Source organism: Geotrypetes seraphini, chromosome 1 (genome assembly GCF_902459505.1).
Source record: "Geotrypetes seraphini chromosome 1, aGeoSer1.1, whole genome shotgun sequence".
Taxonomy (NCBI): domain Eukaryota; kingdom Metazoa; phylum Chordata; class Amphibia; order Gymnophiona; family Dermophiidae; genus Geotrypetes; species Geotrypetes seraphini.
The window spans coordinates 76,346,678-76,369,410 of record NC_047084.1 but is presented as its reverse complement, the minus strand read 5'-3'; the positions used below and the strand labels follow the sequence as shown (position 1 = coordinate 76,369,410).

The window sequence follows — 22,733 nt, the reverse complement described above, 5'->3', positions numbered from 1 at the left end:
GTCTGGCCAGCAGGCCTGTCTCCGTCCAAATGAGGAGGGCCCGCCCCTCCCCTGCCTAACCCACAGGATCCTAGGGCCTGATTGGCCCAAGCACCTAAGGCCCCTCCTATAGCGGGAGTGGCTTTAGGTGCCTAGACCAATCAGGCCCTAGGATCCTGTGGGTTGGGCAGGGTAGGGGCGGGCCTGCCTCATTTGGACGGAGGCAAGCCTGCTGGCCATACGTGTGAGGAGCCGTCCGGTCCAACTTGGAAAGTAAGACTAAGGGGGTTCCGGGGTGGGAGGGTTCATTGGGGGGGGGTCCAGCAGGAGGGGTTGGGTACCCTTCTGCTGCAATTGTCGGGAGGGCCGTTGGGGGGGTCTACAGGAGGGGTTGGGTGCCCTCCTGCCGTGATCGCTGGGGGGAGGGGAGACTTGCAGCCGTAGCCGCGGTCACTATGCTAATCACGGCAGCATTTAAAGTACATGTCGTGTTTGTTTTTGCATTGCTAGCCCCAGGGGTGGTGGAAGATTAGTGATTGAAAAACTGTATGAAAAATAACTATTTTAAATTTAGTGATCAAAATGTGTCAGTTTTGAGAATTTATATTAATTAATTTTTTCTCTGCGTGTTTTGTTTTTGTATAGTTATTAACTAATATTTAACTAAGTTTTAAAGTTTTAAAGAATGTTTCCTTTATACGTAAATAAAGAAAAGTGAATGGGATTGCAGTGGCGGTGACGGGGCGGTGAATGGGGTGGCAGTGGCGGTGACGGGGCGGTGAAGAGGATGGTGAGACGGGGACGGGGCGGTGACGGGGATGGTGAGACGGGGACGGGGCGGTGACGGGGATGGTGAGACGGGGACGGGGCGGTGACGGGGACCAATTTTTTCACCGTGTCATTCTCTAATTGAGAAGCAGAATCTGCTGCTTAATCTCAGTGCTCCAAATGTCTCTCAGACTAGTTTTTGGCTTTTTGTTCAAATATTCCGATATTAATTTATACCACTTGGGGCCTGATGCCTTAGAAAATCTGTCTGGAAGCATAGGTCTGGCAAGCTATACTGATTTTTAAAATTACGCCACTCAGGGAACCCCTTCTGAATGGCCTGCTTCAACTGCAACCACTTATATGCTTGAGACTTTGAGATACCGAATGATTGTTGCAGTCATGAAAAATCAAGCATTTTTCCATTTGATAGTACATCATCTAATGTGCTTATGCCTGCCTGCAGCCAATACTTCCAGAGGATCTTAGACTCACCAATTTGAATCTTGGAGTTCAACCATAAGGATTGACACGTGGATTGTTGTACTGGTACGGATGTTAAATTATCAGTAAATTTTAAAGTTTTCCAGTCAAATGCTTTGTACATATGTACTAAAGGTTTATGACTTATCTGAGTTTTTATGATCGGGGAAACTCGGATCCGACACGTTTTGCATATTCAACGCTTTATCAAGGATCACTTCCCACAATCAGTCTATTGTGATCCGACCATTCATTTTACAAAAAAGTGGGTCAGTGAGGAGACAACACGTCAAGCTTATCGCTATGATAAACATTTGAGCGATGAGTGGTGTTTCTGAGGTCCGAAGCTTCAGTAAAGTTACGAAATTTACAGTTATTAAGAGTGGTTGAATCATATATCACAACGGATATTTATCACTTGGAATAAGAGGCATCTATTCTAGTGTATACTTATGAAGGGAATCAAAATTCTGGAATCTTTTGTGGCACACCCAGAATCTCTTCAGGGCACACCATTGTGCCATGGCACACAGTTGGAGAGACACTGCTCTACGCTTATCCCAAGCATTTTTCAATTGTGCCCATTTTTGTCTCCACCACCTCCCCTGGGAGGGCATTCCAAACATCCATCACCCTCTCTATGCAGAAGTGTTTCCTGATGTTACTTCTACCCCCTCTTTTATTAAGGTGCGCTAACCGATTAGCATGCACTAATCGAATTAGCACGTGCTAAACGTTAACACGCCCATAGACTAACATGCACACATTAGCGTTTAGCATGCACTAAATCGATTAGCGCACGCTAATCGGTTGGCGCACCTTAGTAAAACAGGGCCCTAGTCTACTACCCTGCCATCTTAATTCATGTCCCCTGATTCTAATACTTCCCCATTTGTGGAAAATATTTGTTTGCATATTAATAAGAATATACGAATTACCATACTGGGTCACACCGAAGGTTCATCAAGCCCAGTACCTTTCAAGTAGCTAAACATCTGTAACATATTTCCCCTATCCTTCCTCTCTTCTAGTGTATACATATTCAGATCGTTAAAGTCTTTTCTCATATGTCCTTTGGTGCAAACTTCGCACCATTTTTATAGTTTACGTCAGAAAGCATCCCTATTTTTGAATATTGGCCCAAAAATGTCTTGTAAATAAGCAGCTGTAAACTGGTGGAATTGTTTCTTAAAATATTGTATGTGTTAAAGATCTGAATATTTTGGTTGCCTTAAAGGAAAATTGTAATGGATATAAGCTATACTCTGGAATCTACATAGTAGCATATTCAACAGGCAGATTCCTGGAGTCTTCTGCCACCTACAGGTTTACTTTCCCTAGTGTGCAATGGTCAAAAATAATGTATTTTTTGAGTGCCTTTTAAGACAATTTGCTATTCAATTGCTAGTATTTTTAATGTGAAATGAATCTTACTTTTATTATAAAAATTCTGACTCGCAATCTAATAGACAAGTTACTTATGTCTTTCTTGTGGAAATCTAAAGTTCCAAAAATTGCTTTGAGTAGACTGAAAAAAACACAAGACCAAAATGGGAGTAATGTTCGCTGATTTTATTATCACAAAGTCTTTATATTGCAACATAGGATGGAATTGGCTAAATCAGTATTTCCCTTTATGGCTGGCTCAAGAACTACTCACAGATGAGGGCAATATTCCACAACAATGTAAAAAATCATACAAATATCAATAGTGAAGCAACTCACCGTTGTCCATATATCAATTTTTTAATAAGTTAATGGAAGAAAGACCTCGTAGCAATAATAAATCATTCAACTTTGCTACTCATTCAGGCTCGTTCTCCTTCATTGGCTATAAACCTCACACTACATGTTTATATTTAGGAGGACATTTTTTTTCACTCAGAGAATAGTTAAGCTCTGGAACACATTGCCAGAGGTTGTGGTAAGAGCGGATAGCGTAGCTGGTTTTAAGAAAGGTTTGGACAAGTTCCTGGAGGAAAAGTCCATAGTCTGTTATTGAGAAAGACATGGGGGAAGCCATTGCTTGCCTTGGATCAGTAGCATGGAATGTTGCCACACCTTGGGTTTTGGCCAGGTACTAGTGACCTGGATTGGCCACAGTGAGAACGGGCTACTGGGCTTGATGGACCATTGGTCTGACCAGTAAGGCTATTCTTATGTTAAAAATCAATGCATTAATCTGATTCAATCAAAAGGTTTCCTAGCGGGAAATTAATAAAGCAGCACTTATCTTAACAGATAAGTCATGTTGAATGATTGTTACTATCTTTCATACTACTTGTTGCATTTAAAAAAATTGCAAAAGAAAGAAAATGTACAATCTGAGAATTGAAGCAGGCAACTTTAGAGGCTTGGAGGCTGCAGACCCGTGCAAAGACTTTGTCAGCATTGGGTGGTCCTGGGTCTTCACCTGTGAGTGGACATGGGAGAGGCACATTGGGAAGTACTTCTTTACTGTTGGCAAACCTTACAGGAACAGCACAGCTTCTTGTGTGAAATGCAACCGCTTTACCACTTGGCACTTCAGTAAATGGGTAATTCATTTCATTTTTAAGACTGTTTATTAATTTTATAAACAAAAAGCTGATACAAGTGCAAGACAATTTACATAGACAGCACAATCAAAATGCACTGAATACTGTGCATAAAACACCCCCCCAGCCCTCCCCCCTCCCTCCGCTGTCCTGGATGGGTAATTCATTTCAGATACATTAATTTCAAATATCTAAAAGACTAATTTTTCCTCTTAGTTTATGGAGCAAGTTCAAACTCAGATCCAACAGGTTGCTTTATTGGACTCCTTAGAAGCCCAAGTATGTGTATTCAGGACTTTTTAAATCTGTTCAGCTCAAGGAGAGAGACACTTTGCAGAAAAGAGTAGAATATGAGGAAGAACAATCTGCGCTTTATGAATATTCTGAAGTCTTCCTTGATTACCACAGTGGACAGTCTATTTGTCTATTTCTAATGTGGATTTGGGAAGAGCAGCTGGGGGCCAAGAAGTGGCCAGAAGTGTAATCTAACTGACTTTTTGGAACATCTGTGGAGATTATAATACTGTTCTTCAACTTGAATTCAGACAGTACTGAATTTTATATGGGGGCAAGAATTAGAATTTTTCTTGATTTGAGGAGGTCATGTGATGGTGGCAGCCTGAACGGACACTTCGAGGCTGAGCTCTGCTCTCATTTACCAAAAATCCCAATATTTTTGCCTACAACACAAATGGAACGAGGGTGGGATCTTACTGGATCTGTAGTATGAATGTCTGGGAATTGTCCAGTGCGATTCTTAAACACAACAGATATCTCAAAGGCACCAATATCTTTGACTTCAAAGTATCTCTCAAGTCACAAAATACTATAAGAACATAAGAATAGCCTTACTGGGAGAGACCAGTGGTCCATCAAGCCCAGTAGCCTGTTCTCACGATGGCCAATCCAGGTCACTTGTACCTGGTCAAAACCCAAGGAGTAGCAATATTCCATGCTTCCAATCCAGGGCAAACAGTGTCTTTCTCAATAACAGACTATGGACTTTTCCTCCAGGAACTTGTCCAAATCTTTCTTAAAACCAGCTACGCTATCTGCTCTTATCACAACTTCTGGCAATGCGTTCCAGAGCTTAATTATTCTGTGAGTGAAAAAAAATTTCCCCCTATTGGTTTTAAAAGTATTTCCCTGTAACTTAATTTGACAGAGTGAAAAATCGATCCACTTGTACCCGTTGTAATGCACTCAGGATTTTGTAGACTTCAATCATATCTCCCCTCAGCCGTCAAAGCATACGAGTATAGGTCTCAGACTCTGAAGAGCGGAAAAGCTCAAACAATGACTCCAGCAGTGCCGCTTTTGAAATCAAACTTTTTCCAAACAGACTAATATTAATTTTAAAATGGTAATACTCATCTTAGAGTTTAACAGCAGGGATAGATTCTCTGACATAGAATCTATGTTTCACTTATTGCTTTGTGAAAGAATCGTCTATAAAATAATTAAATTGGAAAGAGTGGCAGAGTGATTAGAGCAACAGCCTCAGTACCCTGAGGTTGTGGGTTCAAATCCCACACTGCTCCTTGTGACCTGGGGCAAGTCACTCAATCCTCCATTGCCCCGAGTACATTAGAGAGATTGTGAGCCCACTGGGACAGATAGGGAAAATACTTGAGTACATGATTGTAAACCACTTAGATAACTTTGATAAGTAGTGTATAAATACCTAAAATAAATACATTTAGAATTAGTGTGGATGACCCTCATTTAGCATTTAATTTGAAAAGGATTGGATGAATGCCGGTCGCTAAACTAGTTAATTACTTGATTGGTAGATATTTAAATATTGTGCAAATAATGCCACTGCCATCTTTGTATGAGAATAGAGGCAAGAAGTACGACGATGGCCATGAAAGGTATGTTTTTTTAAGGAGTGTTGTTCTGCAACAGTTGAACTACGTATGTTTTGTTTAACATTTTATGCCTGTTATTATGTAAACCGTATAGGTAATATACGGTATATAAATGTTTTAATTAATTAATTAATTAATACTAATACTGAGATGGATATTGAGTTCACAAAAGACAATAAATCTTTTCTGACATCATAATTTCATGTTTTGTTGTATAGGGGATTCCTTGATAAAGCAATAAGTGAAATATAGATTCTATGTCAGAGAATCTTCCCCTGCCGTTAGACTCTAAGATGCGTATTGCCACTTCAAAGTATTATTAAGTATTATGAGAATAACAGAAAGTTTTGCATATAAAAATAAAATTACCACAATAAAATTAATATAGAGTTTCTGACTGATGACTGATGACGATGATGGTGCATTAGTTTTGTTTGGAAAAAGTTTGATTTCAACAGCAGCACTACTGAGGTCATTGTTTGAGCTTTTCTCTCTTCGGAATCTGAGACCTACCGAATATGCTTTGAGGTTTTTAAGCAGAAGACATCTTTCTTGCATCAGTTATGTCTGTGAAGTCAGCAGGCCCCAGCAGAGACAGACCCGCATGTACTCCTAAAAAGATGGCATCACAACAGCCAGAGATCTCTTTGGCCGCCCTTCAGGAGGATACAGTGCAGATGGGGTATGAGTGGATAATGTAGCTGGACAATTTCCTGGAGGAAAAGTCCATAGTTTGTGATTGAGAAAGACATGGGGGAAGCCACTGCTTGCCCTGGATCAGTAGCATGGAATGTTGCTACTCTGGGTTTTGGCCAGGTACTAGTGACCTGGATTTGCCACCGTGAAAACGGGCTACATGGCTTGATGGACCATTGGTCTGACCCAGTATGGCTATTCTTATGTTCTTACGTGAGCCAAGTATAGAACAATTAAGCCATTGTAACATCACTGATGAGGTTGGCTCTGAGGCACTGTGGAATGAGGCATTATGACATCATAATCTTAGCTCTGGAATGTTGCTCTCATTGGGGTTCCAGAATATTGCTATTCTTTGAGATGCTGGAATGTTGCTACTCTTTGGGTTTTGGTCAGGTACTAGTGACCTGGATTGGCCACCATGAGAACGGGCTACTGGGCTTGATCGACCTTTGGTCTGACCCAGTAAGGCTATTCTTATGTTTCCATGCACCACCTATCCCACCTACTTGATGATAAATTTGCTGAGCTGCACTCTGCCGTGGATAAACTTACAGATAACATTGTTGATCACACTGCTCAGCTCACAACAAGTTGAGGGGCACAATGCGCAGCAGCCTCGAAGAAGGCAAACAGAATGTTGGGTATTATTAAGAAGGGTATTATGACCAGAACGAAGGAAGTCATCATGCCGCTGTACCGCGCGATGGTACGACCACAACTGGAGTACTGTGCCCAATATTGTTCGCCATACCTAAAGAAGGACATGGAGATACTTGAGAGGGTTCAGAGAAGAGAAACAAAAATGATAAAAGGTATGGAAAACCTTTCATATGCATAGAGACTAGAAAGGCTGGAGCTCTTCACCCTGGAAAAACGAAGACTCGGAGGAGACATGATAGAGACATACAAGATCATGAAAGGCATAGAGAAGGTGGAAAGGGACAGATTCTTCATCCTATTGGGAACTAAAAGAACGAGGGGGCACTCGGAGAAACTGAAAGGGGACAGGTTTAGAACCAATGCTAGGAAATTTTTCTTCACTCAAAGGGTGGTGGACACCTGGAATGCGCTTCCGGAGGATGTGATAGGACAGAGTACATTAAGGGGATTCATAGAGGGATTGGACAAGTTCCTGAAGAATACGGGGATTGAGGGATATAGATATAGATAGAGGTAGAGATAGGATCATGAAGGGTATAGACAGAAGAAACATGGGGATTAAAGGGTCTTAGACAAAGGATCACTTACAAGTGATGGGCCGCCGCGGGAGCGGACTGCTGGGCACGATTGGCCCCTGGTCTGACCCAGCGGAGGCAACTTCTTATGTTCTTATCTCCACCAAGGAGGACTGAGTGGTGTCGGCTGAGGAATAAATAAGAGCTCTGGAGTCCCAGCTAAAGATTATGGAGGAATAAGTAGAAGACCAGGAAAACTGTGGGTGATATAATAGCCATGAGAGACAAGGAACTGTCAGAACCTGTAGAGCAGTGGCTCCCCCAAACCTTGGGCCTTCCTCAGAGCGCTGGGCTTGTGCACGTGTAGAGAGTGCATTAGGTTGGTGTGCAGCAAGAAGAGGGAATATGACTACACCTAGTGATAGCACGTTTCTTAAACTATTCTACTAAGGCCAAATTGTTGGAACTGTACCCGCAACAGCGATCCCTGAAATGCAAGGGCACAAAGCTGTTAATGTTCCAAGACTTCTCAGCCAAGGTTTCAGAGCAACATCGGGCTTTTGCACCAAACCACTCCTAATTACACGCACAGGAAGTCAAATTTCCTTTCAGTACCCAACCAAGCTGAGAAATACTCATAACAACTGCACAATGATGCTGTCTAAACTGGAGGAGCTCTGCACTTTTTGACTAGCTTCTGCCTCAATGATGGCACTATTTTAGCATCTACTGGCCCTGTGGGCATCTGTTCACTGAACTGTGTAATGTTGACTGTGACTATATCGCCTCGAGTGACTTTGCTTCTATGTATTCTAGGGTTGGCAGGAGGTGTAAGAACATTTGGGGAGAACCTTTTGTCTCCCGATCTCTCTGCATGATATTTAAAATATTTCCATGGGCTACCTTGGGGCTTTGGATGGGCATAGAGTGCGACTTATCGCTGCTGAGCTGGACTCTATCATCTGCATGTTTGGACTGTTCCTTAGGGGACCTATGTTCCAAGTTAGTCCAGCACTCCACCTTGCTGACCTTTCGCTTGATTGCTTTAATGTTGTTTGCGGGCATTATTTATGACTAGAGTGGGTGGTGCATTATCTATATGTTTGAGCCACTGTTCAGTCACCTGTGGACCTTCTCGTTCTTATCAGTGTAATTCCATTTGTATGCTTTGTTTTATAATGTTATGCTTATTGGGAGATGAGAGGGGGAGTGGACTGGGTGATAATCCAGGAACAGGTGGGATAGCTGTCACAGTGGGTGGGGGTAGAGTAAGACTGGGGGGGCTGTTTGGATATGTGCATGTGTGTATATATGGGTATGTACATGGAATACTTCTAGAGATCTTTGGGGGGGAAGGGAAGAGGGGAGTGGGATTTTTTTTTTTAAATTGTTGCTGATGGTAAGGGTTTTGGTGTTCTTGTGCCACTGCTGGGGGAAGGGGTAAAGATGTAGATAGGACCAGGTATGGGTACAAATCTCCTGTGTCTGTGTATCTTATTTGTCTTGGAGCTGTGAGGACTTGTATTGCTTATCGGCAGACCCTGAGGGGCAGATTATTTGGAGATCATCTCCACGTCAAATTTCACAGTATAATTTTTTCAGGTTTCTACCATGTTCACATATGGGGTTGAATAGCATATAAATTGCCACCTTAGAAACAGAAATATGATGGCAGATAAAGGCCAAATGATCCATCCAGTCTGCCCTTAACTGTGGACGGGATCCACTCAATGGTAAAGAGAACTAAAATATGCTATCATATTGCAAATGCGTGCACATGGATGTGTTGTTCATACAGGAGATGTACCTCACTAACTCAGAGCATGCAAAATTGGGAGGGCTTGCCTTTGCCTTTTTCAGTGGGAGAAAGCGAGGAGTGGCTTATTCAAGATCCTGATTGCCGTTGTGTTATCTGGCTGGGTGAACTCCTGGTGCCTTTGTGTTCTATATATGTACCTGCAAAACAACAAAAATTCAAATGATACTATATTGATAAAATAAACAAACAATCTGAATGTTTGACATCCCATTTTTGTTATTTTTCTATATATGTACCTAACATATAGAAGGGCGTTTTCGATATGATGTCCAAATCTGAGTTTGGACATTTTGCAGAACGAGCACAAAAATCCAGTAGCGAACATTGACCATTTTTGAAACAGAAAAACATCTAACTTTTTGTTTTGAAAATGGCTATTTCTCAGATATGCTTGTCCTCAGAGCATCTATATTTTTGAACAATTTTCAGGAAAAAAAAAGTGTTGGATAGAAAAATTCACGAAACAAGCTATTGGGATGTAGGAAGGGCCAGCATTTTTAGTAGACTGGCCACACTGACATCCCATCAGAGCAGTAGAGCACTCTAGGGGGCACTGCAGTGAACTTCACATAAAAAGGCCTAGGAACATATCTTACCACAGTCCCCTTATAACATATGGTGAACCCTCCAATATCCACCTAAAACCTACTGGACCCAACTATATACCACCCTAATAGCCCTTATGCCAGAATGTCACACCTTTCTATAAACAGTTGCTTGTTTACCGGTGGAGGCTGGGATCAAGTTTAAGTTCGGATGCATCTGCTTCAAGGCATATGCTGGTTAAATACCTGAATATCTTTTGAATTAATTTGTATTTACTGCCTCAAAATAGCCTAGGAAATCTCATGCGCTATTTGCATTTCTGTCCGTTAAGGGTTATAAATCTTAAGAGACTTCATCAGCATCTTTTGTCCTTTCAAACAGCTTCTTGGGACAAGGATTTGAATTATTTAATTGCGTCCTTTTTATTCAATCTCTTGGAAGTTAGATATATTCTGTTTATTCTATTTATTTTGTAGATCCTTATCTTTTGTAAACCGAATAGAACTTAATGGTTTTGCGGTATAGAAGTGCGTTTTTATGTTATGTGTCTCCTACATTTAGGTACAATAGGATTTGGATGGGTTGTGGAAGGCTCAAATATTCTATCATAAGTGTAGTAGCTGGAGTAGGATATGAGCCTGAGTCCTATCTCTTTAATCCGCTACACTGCCCACTACGCTACTCCAGGAACCTGCTTATTGCCCTGATAAGACTGGTCATAATATGTGAAGCTGTCATACAGGCTGGTATGTACTGTGTGTGGCACAGTGGTTAGAGCTACAGCCTCAGCACCCTGAGGTTGTGGGTTCAAATCCCATGCTGCTCCTTGTGACCCTGGGCAAGTCACTTAATCCCCCATTGCCCCAGGTACATTAGATAGAGTGTGAGCCCACCGGGACAGATAGGGGAAAATGCTTGAGTACCTGAATGTAAACCACTTAGGTAATAAGTGGTATATAAATACTCAAATAAATAAATAAAATTCACAGCTTTAGATGTGAGATGGTCAGTGACCACTGGGGGAGTGTTGGGGTAGAAGTAATGCTTTCATCCCTCCAGTGGTTATCCGGTCAGTTTAGGCACCATTTTGGCACTTTTTCATTGTTAAAATAGGTCATAGAAACATAGAAGATGATGGCAGATAAGGGCCATAGCCCATCAGGTCTGCCCACTCTACTGACCCACCCCCAAGTCTACTATCCTAGGGATCCCACTCCTGGTGACACTCCAAATCGTGCCCTGGATATTTTCTAAAATGTTGGATTATTGCGAAAGACATCCAAATCATAAACCCCACCCTAGCCCTGCCCAAACCTCTAACCTGCCCTACTGCAGATGAACAGGTTAGAAATCCGTCTAAGAATGGGGGTTTCAAAAATAGTGAATTGGAAGGGTTTGGTGAGAAAAACATTCATCTGCCCCTTAATGCTACTTTTTTTAAAAAATGAACCCCATTTTCTTTTTCTTCTTAAATATATTTTTATTGAAAATGGCAAATGGTCCAGACATGGAATCACAGGCAGCAGAAGAGCAATACAGGAAGAACAAGGTAACAATGAAAAATCTAGGAGAGCCAAACATCCCCAAACAGCAAGTCCATCAAGGGGGAGACGAGGGTCCAGCGAAGCATAAACAGCGAAACAGTCCAAGTCCCCGCCATCCAGGACTAGTAAAGTTCCAGGCTAGACCGACAGCCATAGTAGTTTTCATAAAGAAAGCCAAACAAATCAGCTGCATCCCATACACTCCACTCCATTCCACAGACATGCATCAGGAATCCAACGCAAACCTCCCCCAGAAGATCCGCCTTCCTCCCCCCCCCCCCTTTGGAGTAAAGGTAAGGAAGCATTGGTGCCACAAGTAAGCCCCGGACAGAAAGCGATTAGGTGGGAAGGAGATCCAGAAAGCCCCCCCTCCCCAATGTCACATAATGTCGCATATCCAGTCTGTGGGAGTTATCATAGGAACGAATCTCAAATTGAGCCATTTCTCTCCGCTTGGTCCGCAATTGAGCGGTGGGAGGGGAGTCCTCGGAAACCCAGTAGGTCAGTACCAGGTGTTTTGCCACCAAAAGGGCAATCTACAGAAATGTATACTGGGGAAATGAAAAACCATGCTCCTGCATAGAGTCCTGGAAGCCCAGCAGAAGGGAGCCAGTCCCACTCTATAGGCCTATGGAGGAAAGACTCTAGGAAGCCCTGCAAAAGGGTGAGTTCAGTGCACTCAAGGAACGAGTGGATGTACATACCTGGTTTACATTTACACTTGAGACAGAACCCCATTTTCATATACATTTTTCTCAACACTGCTCGCAACCATAGGTACCTTACATGAGTACCAACTTATAGAGGGTGGCAACTTTAATATAATCAAGGCTGATCTTTAGTGAACTGTAGCCCCCCGGAAACCTAGACCCTCGGGGGGTGGGTGGAAGGGGCATTAATCCTCTTACTAATGATTTGGGGTTGTTAGACATTTGGCACGTTCTGCACCCAGAGGAGCACAATTTATAACTTTTTCTCTCAGGTTCATAAAGTCTAGGCCAGACTGGATTTGTATCTTGTGGTCTCTCCTTCCCTCTTGTCTGGGACTCAGAGAGCTGGCATCGACAATGGGGGGTTTCAGGTCATATTCTGGGTTGGGTGGAGTTGCATCTACAGCAGGGGAAAGCCCCTCCTGGATGGAAAATGAACCCCATTCTTTACATGGACCCAGATTTTCAGGTATTCCTTCTGGAAGCCTGGAGCTCTTACCTCGCATGCAGCAACCTCCAGGATGTTGATTCAGTAGTCTACTAGGAAGCGGGAAAGTCAGTTCTTCGGGGAAAGATCATAGAGTACTCTATTCATAAGTGGAAAGAAATGGATAGTGAGCTTATCACCTCAATTAAACAACTTTATCACTTTAGAACAGGGGTGTCAAAGTTGATCCTCGAGGGCCGCAATCCAGTCGGGTTTTCAAGATTTCCCCAATGAATATGCATGAGATCTATGTGCATGCACTGCTTTCAATGCATATTCATTGGGGAAATTCTGAAAACCCGACTGGATTGCGGCCCTCGAGGACCGACTTCGACACCTGTGCTTTAGAATATCCCTTATTAGTAGTGTGGTAAAAGGTACCAAACATTGATACTAGCACAGCTGTGCAGCTGTAATCCTAAAGTCATGTACTGTAAGGAGATTGGCATACCGAAATGCAGCTTAAATTGTTTTAGGAAATGTTCAGATTATCAGGAAATGTGCTGTTCACTGTTGGCAAGGTTCTACTGTAACTTCAGGTTAGAATCACTCTTTGAAAAGTCAAAATATTGAATACTAATGATTCTTGTGTTTTGTTACTTTTTTATTTTTTTGCAGCTGTGTGCATTGCAATGTTGTATACTCTGATGTGGCTGCACTGAAATCTCACATTCAAGGATCACATTGTGAAGTCTTCTACAAATGTCCCATATGTCCCATGGCATTTAAATCTGCTCCCAGCACCCATTCCCATGCCTATACGCAACATCCCGGTGTCAAAATAGGAGAACCAAAGTAAGAAATGATTTTTTTTTTCTTATAAATTCCTAAGAGTCAGGCAGATATTTGAAGTGATTCTGCAGTATGGGGATCATTTTATAAAGGTATTTTCCTGTGTGCGTGGGCCACATATATGCTAAATGGAGTGTTATAAAATCCTGTAAAAGTATGCATGTCGACATGATAGCGTGGATGGGGAGGAGTTTGAGGGAAAAAAATAGAGCAAGATGAAGGTCACAAAGGCTTTTTTTTTTTTTTAAGGATCCAGTTTATTAAATCCAGCAACCAGTAACATCTATGATGAGACCCGACACAACTGTGTTTTGGCATACAGTTGCCTGCTTCAGGGATCATAGTGTAACTTATTGTTTAAAAATAATTTATATGGAACTAGTCTTTAAGCCCGTTGTTGCTCCATTTCTCCTCTTGGGGTAGAAACCATTTGTTTCTTGGAACACGCTGAAATACTCTGGACTCTCATTATAGGTGGCAAAAATTCTTCAGGTATGAACAAAATCTCTTTAAAGTATTTTCGCACCATTTCCAGAGGGGAGATTATCGGAGACTTGGGAAAATGTAGAAATCTTAGATTATCTCTTCTTTGCCTAACTTTTTTTGAATGCCCTTTCCATAATTATCTCTGACTCCAAAGATTTTATTTGGACAATTTGCTCTTCATGCCTTTTAATGCTCTCAGTCTGTTCACTAAGAATAACTCCTTGTGCATTTGCCTGGGAGCTTATAGCAGCACAATCTGAATGTACCATTGCTACGGCTTTTTTGAGGTTGGAATCCATAGTGGCTATGGCCTTCCACAGATCATCCATACAGATTATATCAGGCTTAATAATCTCCCCAAACTGCTCTATTGAAGTGGAAATGTTCTCACCCATCTACATCTTTTTCTCTCTTAGCTCCAGCTCCTGCATCACTTGACAGTGCTCCTCAGTCTTTTCCTTCTACTCGCGAGTTGAAAGGTGTTTTTCTGATCTGCTCTGATTATACTTTATTATTTTCAGGTTTTTTGGAGGCTTTTCGGTGTGTCAGAGGTACCCAGTGTTACTGTGGCAGCTCTGTCTGAAAGAAGACACAGACTCATTTCCATTTCTAGACCGCAAATACCTTTCAGTTCATTGCGGTGTACAAAGAAACTATAAAGCTACAGCAACTTACAAAATTTGCAGAATACAATTTGTAGTTCAAATAGCAAGCATTTTCAGTTATTAAATAAATTACCGGATTTTCAATTACCAATAAATTTGGTAAACAATAATGATTTCAACAATTTTCTAAATTGCAAATATGAAGAAGCCACCGATAGGAGCTTATGGAACATAGAAACATGATGGCAGTACCATGTCATGGAAGAGTTTGGAGGCCATTACTATGCCTTTGAATATACTTCGTTGTTCAATCGGCAGCCATTGAGCAGTGCGCAAAATCAGGGCGATCAGATCTCATATGCGGAGGTTCTTCAGGAGCTGAATGATGGCATTTTGTACTCGTTGAAGTCGATGGAGGATTTTTTTCAGTAGCCCATTTAGGAGCATGTTGCAGTAGTCCATACGGGAGAGGACAGAGATGTAAAATAGTTGAGAGAAGTCTGGCTCTGAGAAATATTGTCTGATTTTCCGTAGCTGTCAGAGGTAGTAGAATGAGGTGGATACTACTTGGGAGATGTGGTCAGAAATCAAAAGGTCACCATCCAGGATCACCCCTAGGCTGTGTACGTTGTCTTTGGCCATAAGGGTGGTCAATTCCCAAGAGATTGATGGGCGGGCAAGTTTGGGGTCACCTCTCCTTATCCAGATGAGCTCGGTTTTCACCGCGTTTAGTTACAGCTTGTTTCGGACATCCAGCTTTTTATTTCTGAAAGGCAGTCGTATAATTTTGAGATTTAGGCATCTTGGTTAGAGCATAGTGATAGGTACAGTTGTAAGTCATCAACAAACGAGTGAATCTTTATGTGGTGTTTTGAGGCAATGTCTATCACCAATCTGATATAGAGGTTGAAAAGCAGAGGTGACAGGAGAGCACCCTGCAGTACTCCATATTTTATCGGTTTAGGTCGTAATAGTAGGACGCTTTGGCTCAGCAATGACAAGAACCACCAGAGTGGTCGATCACCCATTCCAATCTTTGCAAGTCTGGTGAGGAGGCAGGGATGATCGATGGTATTAAAGGCAGCACTGAGGTCCAGGAGGACAAGTATGATGATCGATGGTATTGAAGGTGGCACTAAGGTCCAGGAGGACAAGTAGCCTGTTGTTTCCTTTGTCTAGTATGTTCCAGCAGTCATTGATAATGTCTACCAGGACCATTTCCATGCTATGGAATTTTCTGAAGCCAGATTGGTAAGGGGAGAGGGAGTTTTGTTTGTCGACAAAGGCCTTTTTTGAATATTGGCTGGATGGATTCTGATGAAGGCTTGCAGTTAAGATGAAATCAGCATTGTGAGTGGTCTTTAAGTGGAAAATAAATAGTTCTATGAAAAGGTTTTGCTTAAATGTAACCTGGGAGTTATTTTCCCTCTAAGCAGAATGTGTAAGCAACTGCTCATACATTTTATATGGTCTTTACATGGTTGCTCACAAAAATACAGACCCGATCTGACTTTCAAACAAAATGAAAGTATAAAAAATTAACTAACCCTCCCCCCTTTTACTAAACCATGATAGCTGTTATTAGCGCAGGGAGCCACGCTGAATGCTCCGCGCTGCTCCTGACGCTCATAGAGTTCCTATGAGTGTCAGCAGCAGCGCGGAGCATTCAGCGCGGCTTCCAGCACTAATAACTGCTGTTGCAGTTTAGTAAAAAGGGGGTATAAATCAATTACCATATGTGTAATAGTTTTTTGTGCTATGTACAGAAATAGATTGCTAATACTGAGATCAAACATTTTTTAATTTTTAGAACTTGTTGCTCACACCAAAAAAAAGAAAAAATTGCATGCATTTGGCCACTCCTTAGAGGGAGCATTGCCTTGGAGGTTTATTTGTTAAATCAGTTTTGAATTTGTTATTTTAAAAAAATTGTGCTGTTTTGATGATGCATGATATCAAGTCATGTAAAGTAAGTTTCTGATTTTTGGTGACCAATGGAAAACCCTGATCAAACGTCCTTCCTCAGGCATACCGATGATATCACCTGACAGCTGCTGTCACAAAATGATGACATGACTGGACTGGGACACAGACAAGGTCAGTTACAGCCGTGAATCATTGCAGCAGCAAGACTCGTGCTTCCACTCCTACCAATCTCTGCTTCTTCAAGCAGCTCCGCCGCCAGCACTAAGAAATGGTTTATAATTCTGTAAGGAGTCGGAGAGAGAATTACCAGACAAGCAAAGATTCTATAGGGTTACTGCCTGCAAGGGATTCAGTAGGATCTCATGTGCTGTATGTTTAGGAGTATTCCAATTTTTTTTTTTCATGAAGAAAGAACCTGTATCAAGCTGTACAGGTATCAATATGAGGAAAACCAGGGTAGGTCACTTTCCCAAAAGTTCCTTTGCTAAATGTAGTTCATGAAGAAGCTTCTACTCTGTGCTTGTCAATGGCTGCATTATGGACTGTCTTGTTTTTGTATACGGAATGGATTGCACCAGACAAATGTACTATTTGTCAATTTATTTGCATGAGGGACCCCAGTAAATTGTTTTAATTCTAGAGAATCCTCATCTAACATGATTTTATGATTTATTTGTACGTGACTGGTAAATGGCAGGTGGAGGTCCACAAACCTTAGAATCCTAATAGACAAATCTGCCCTTTGCAAAGAAAGAAGCCAGATGGCAGCTTGCCAAGTGGCTCTTCAGCGCCTTGAAGTGCTCTTGAGTCAGATCACAGAATCGACCAGAGGCGACATGTTCAACATCCACTACAGTTTTTTATTTTTCACATTCTTCTTCTTTTCATATTCTTGTTAAAGGTTAACCCAAAGAGCAATTTAGAGACAAGAGCCTCACTGAACTGTTATAGTCACTGGTTTTATTGTGGGTATCCAATATCTCTCTGTAGACTACAGTAATTTGATTCAGAGAAAAAGAAGAATGATCTCCACAAGTTTATATGGCAAGTTGCATTTTCTGTTCTGTAATTGAGCACATGACCATATAAGGGCTTTGCCTTTTGCACAAATTCTTTTACCTAATAAATTCTGATTCTTGCTCTAGGCTTGAGTATGCTTTTTCAGTCATAAGACACAAGAATTTAATTGTTGCCTTACTGGGATGGACCAAAGGTCCACTGTTCCTACAGTGGCCAATCCAGGTAACAAGTACCTGGCAAAATCCCTAGAGTAAAACAGATTTTATGCTGCTTATTCTAGAAATAAGCAGTGGAGTTTCCCAAGTCTAGGGCTCTTCAGCTTGGAGAAGAGACAGTCGAGGAGAGATATGATAGAGGTCAATAAAATACTGAGTGGAGTGGAACAGGTAAACGTGAATCACTTGTTTACTCTTTCCAAAAATATAAGGACTAGGGAACATGCAATGAAGCTGCTAAGTAGTAAATCTTAAACAAATCGGAGAAAATACTTCTTCATTCCACGTGCAATTGAACTCATTTTTCAGCTTAGCAGGGTTTAAAAAAGGGTTGGAGAATTTCCTAAAAGAAAAATCCATAAGCCATTCTTAAGATGGACTTGGGAGAATTATAAATATGATCCTGCTGGGGGCATCTATCAGGTAAGCCCCCCTAAATCCAGGGAACACTCCAGAGTGGTTAATGGTAGCCAATGTTGATAACTTCCCCGCTTAGTTGGATACTTTACTCCTAATACCGCATCTATTTGAATTAGTGTTTATTTCTTTAAGTTTTTCATTGCTGGAAATAACTGTATAAGGTTAGCTCTTATTCTTAAAAAATGAATTGACCTTTGTATTTTTCTTTGCAGAATAATATATAAATGTTCCATGTGTGACACAGTGTTCACTTTGCAACCCTTGCTGTATCGCCACTTTGACCAACATATTGAAAATCAGAAGGTGTCTGTTTTCAAGTGTCCAGACTGTTCTCTTTTGTATGCACAGAAACAACTGATGATGGATCATATCAAGGTATGTGAATTTCTGCTCATTCTGAATCTTTAAAATGATAAACTTGGTTCCTAAGGGTTCCTTTTACTAAACGGCACGGGCCGGCAAGGTAAATGCTTCGACGTTCATAGAATTCCTATGAGCGGCGGAGAATTTACCTCACTTGTGAAAAAGGCTGGGAGGGTTGCAAATTGTATGTATATGGTTTATTATTTCACTTTCTTTACCATCTTTTATCTAATACTGGCAAAGCAGTGTACAGTTGAATTTTTTTTTCAATAAGGCCAACCAGAAAAAAATAGAAACAGAGAAAAAAGACGGCAGATAAGGGCCATAGCCCATCAAGTCTGCCCGCTCTGCTGACCCACCCCCATAGTCTACGCTCCTAATGACCCATCTCCTTAACTCTACCCTCTTAGGGATCCCACATGGGCATTCCATTTACTCTTAAAATCTTGCACGCTGTTGGCCATTGTATAAATTTAAGCAAAGAGATTTTTCTGACTTCCTCTGCTCTGTTACTCTTACTCGCTTTTGATTCTGGAATGAATAGGTTCCTCCTTCACAGTGGCGTACCTAGGGTATGTGACACCTGAGGACGGTCATTTTTTAACACCCCCCCGGCTTCACACCCCCACCCCCCCTCCCCGATATGCCACTGCCTGAGCAAGGGGATTTTGGTGTCCAAAAGTTAGTAAAAAATGTATTAAAATTAGTCCAATTAAAATATTACCTTAGTTCCATTTTCTGTTTATAAATGTTTATCAATACAGCTACAATACTACTTTATTCTAAAGCAACAATAGGAAAAATCTTTCTTCTACCTTTTGTCATTACTGGTTTCTGCTTTCCTCATCTTCTCTTCATTCTCCATTCCATTCCATCTTTGTGCCTTCCATTTTTCTCTTTCTGTCTTCACTCCCTCCCCCATGCTCTGGCATCTCTCTCTTCTTCTTTCCTTCCCTCCTTCCCACCCTAACTCACCCCATGGTCTGGCATCTGCTTCCCTTCCCCAACACCCTGGGATCTCTCTCCCTTCTGATCAGCCAATCAAGAAAGATCTTCCCATTATTCAAAAAAACTGACCAATTTTTCTGCCCTCACAATGTTTCTTCTCAAAATTTGGGAACAAGAGGAAGATGACAACCTCACGAATATATGGACACAATAGTGCATGGGTAACTGAGGCGTAGGATGAGAAGGTTCCAGTCAACAAACATTTAGACACGAAGTGCACCTAACTTTTATAGAATCATGCATAAATTTAAATTATTAGCATTAATTGGTTTTAATTATTAGCATTAATTGGTTTTAATTTAAATTTATGCAGCGCACACTAGTCAGCGTTAATTTTTTAAGCGACATATATAGAATTGGGCCCAAAGTTTATAAATAATGTTACATGCAAAATGGCCCTTATAGAATATTAGCCTACCATACATTTTTTGTGCCTGATTTTAGGCATGAGCATTTATGTTTGCTAAAGGCTGGTCTAAATGCTCATGTCCACCAAGCCCCTTCCCTTGTTTAAAAGCAGAAAAGCAGACTGAAAGCCCACCTTTTTGATATAACCTTCAATCCTTAATCCTACTCCTCTGCCCTCCAATCCAGCCCACTGATTAACCGTTCCCCTTAACTGTATCCATGGCATCCTGTTTGTCTTTGGGAAGCAGAGCTGAGCTTGTGATGTCATAATGCCTCATTCCACCAATAAGAGCCAAGCTCATCAGTGATGTCACAATGTCTTGATTGTCCTTTACTCCCCTCTGCCCTCCAACCCAGCCAGCTGATTAACCATTCCCCTTAACTGTATCCATGATATCCTGTTTGTCTGTCTTGCCTGTTTAGGTTATAAGCTCTTTTAAGCAGGGTCTTCTTTGTGACTCTACAGCACTGCATATGTCTGGTAGCGCTATAGAAATAATTAAAAGGAATAGTAATACCCAACTGCTGTTGGTTAGGCACAGAATTAGAAGTATTCTATAGCTCTGCTTCTAACTCCTGAGAACATCACGGACCCTCCCATGCCCCTCTTTTGGCTACGTCCCCTTTGGAGTTGCATGCAAGATAAATCTTGTGCGTGGATTACAGATCCACGTGTAGTAAGTAATTGGTGCCAATTAGCGCTTGCTAAGGTCAATTAACGATTGTTATCGCTAATTTAGCCAATTACTTTAGAGGTGGATTTGCAATCCATACCCAAAATAGCACCCGAAACTTTGGGCAACGTATACAGAATTTGGGCGACTGTATGTAACTCACCCACTGATGCCCCTGCACCAACAATAAGAGGAGATGATGGGCTGGGAGCAATTTTTATGCGCCCCTCATAGTTATATCCCTATGGCCGCACTGTTCTCACAGCCCTTAGTATGGTACTACTATCAAAATCATCCTCTCATATTAAGACCAGGGAATTGCTAGGATCCAATTTAAATGTGCAACTGTAATTTTCAAAATCCTATATGGTATTTTTTCTCCTTTGGTTCACATGAAATTTCTAATTCTAGGAGCTCTCAGAAATATAAACTTGGCTATGCCACTGTTAAAGGAATAAAAACTATGGCCAATTTTTGTCAAATCATTTTCTTTTTTATTCATAAAAGTTTGGAATGACCTTCCTTCTATAATTAGAGTTCTCTCTCATCTACCCACTTTTCGTAAAGTAATGAAGACATAGTTCAGAAATTTACTAATGATCCTTCATTTTCAAATAATCAATCATAAAAGATAAAATTCTGGCCTAAAAGATATAGGGCTCCTTTTACTAAGGTGCGCTAGCGTTTTTAGCGCACACTGAAGATTAGCGAGCGCTAACCCCTGCGCTACGTGGAAAATACTAACGCCAGCTCTATGAAGGCATTAGCGTATAGCGGTCGCTAAGCACACGCTAAAACCGCTAGCACAGCTTAGTAAAAGGAGCCCATAGTTTCTGTTCTAATCTGTATAATTTTATTAATATTTTGTTGACCGAGTCAAGCCCTCCTGTTGGGTTGGGTATAAAAAATCAAAGATTAGATTTTACCATTGTTTTCATTTTTATTTCACAGACTATGCATGGGACGTTGAAAAGCATTGAGGGTCCACCAAATCTAGGCATAAACCTACCTTTGAGCACCAAACCTACAACTCAGAATTCTGCTGGTAACAGAGAAGAAACGAAGCTTATCAATGGGACAGAAAGGCCGGAGAAGTCTCCCTTGCCTGTTAAGAAAGGAGGAGCACCAAAGAAAGCAAACAACCCAGGCTGGACCTGTTGGGAATGTGATCAGCTCTTTTCTCAGAGAGATGTATATATAACGCACATGAGGAAAGAACATGGCAAGGTAGAATAATGGTGGTTTATGTCTCAAAAGCAAATACATGTTAATATTGATTTTACACAAATTGAGGCCTAGATAGTTAACAAATGATCATTTTCTTGCTTCATTTGTTTTCTGTCAAATCTCAAAATAAAATAACAATCAAAGGTTGTTTGATTCTGATACCGTTACAAACAGGAGTTTAGAGGGTAATTCTGTAAAGGGACACCTATATTTAGGCACCTAAAATCTGCTGACTTAGGGGCTGATTCTGAAAACGGCTTACAAAACGGGCGCCTGCCGCATGCCAATCGCCAACAAGCAGCACTTCCAGAAACACGGCTTGACAGGACCCTAGGCCTACATTTCACAGGTCTGCATTTTCAATGCCTAGAGTCGTGTCAGAATAGCTGCCAGTGGCGCGTAGTGACGCCAAAGTCTAGTGCCACCTCCTTCCAGGCTTCAGTGTCACTATGCGCTGCTAGCCACCAGGGAGACAGGCGCCGGTTGGGGAAGCAGTTTAGCAGCGGCTATTTTTAAAAAAATCACATTTTAATTGGTTTTTAAACGACGTGATCAATTAAAACTATTAAGTTAGGCAGCAGTAGGACACCTACCGCCACCTATCTTTTGGCGGCCTGACAAGAATCAGCCCCTTAGAACTTACTCTATAAAGAAAAGTAGGTGCCTATGTTTCTTTATAACGTTACATGGCAAGAAAGGAAAGGGAATGGGACTTGATATACCACCTTTCTGTGGTTACAATCAAAGCAGTATTTTGTACCTGGGGCAATGGAGGGTTAAAAGACTTGCCCAGAGTCACAAGGACCTGCAGTGAGAATTGAACTCAGTTCCCCAGATCACTGTACTAACCACTAAGCTACTCCTCCCCTAGAGCTAGGAGTAGATTTACTACAGAACATATGTAGGGCATAGTATTCTATAGCATCCCACCCACACTCTATCTAAACTCCACTCATGTGAACACCCACCTG

The 22,733-nt window shown here is 41.5% G+C and overlaps 1 protein-coding gene across 5 annotated transcripts in view; it reads left to right on the top strand.

Moving 5' to 3' along the window:
• ZNF532 (zinc finger protein 532) overlaps positions 1-22,733 on the top strand; it is a 149,934-nt gene that overhangs the window by 104,860 nt on the left and 22,341 nt on the right. For all 5 annotated transcript variants that reach the window (XM_033933604.1, XM_033933597.1, XM_033933588.1 and 2 more), the window contains exons 4-6: positions 13,237-13,413; positions 18,295-18,457; positions 21,487-21,762. In XM_033933604.1, the coding sequence (XP_033789495.1) occupies positions 13,237-13,413; positions 18,295-18,457; positions 21,487-21,762 (616 nt within the window). The remainder of the gene's footprint in view (positions 1-13,236; positions 13,414-18,294; positions 18,458-21,486; positions 21,763-22,733) is intronic.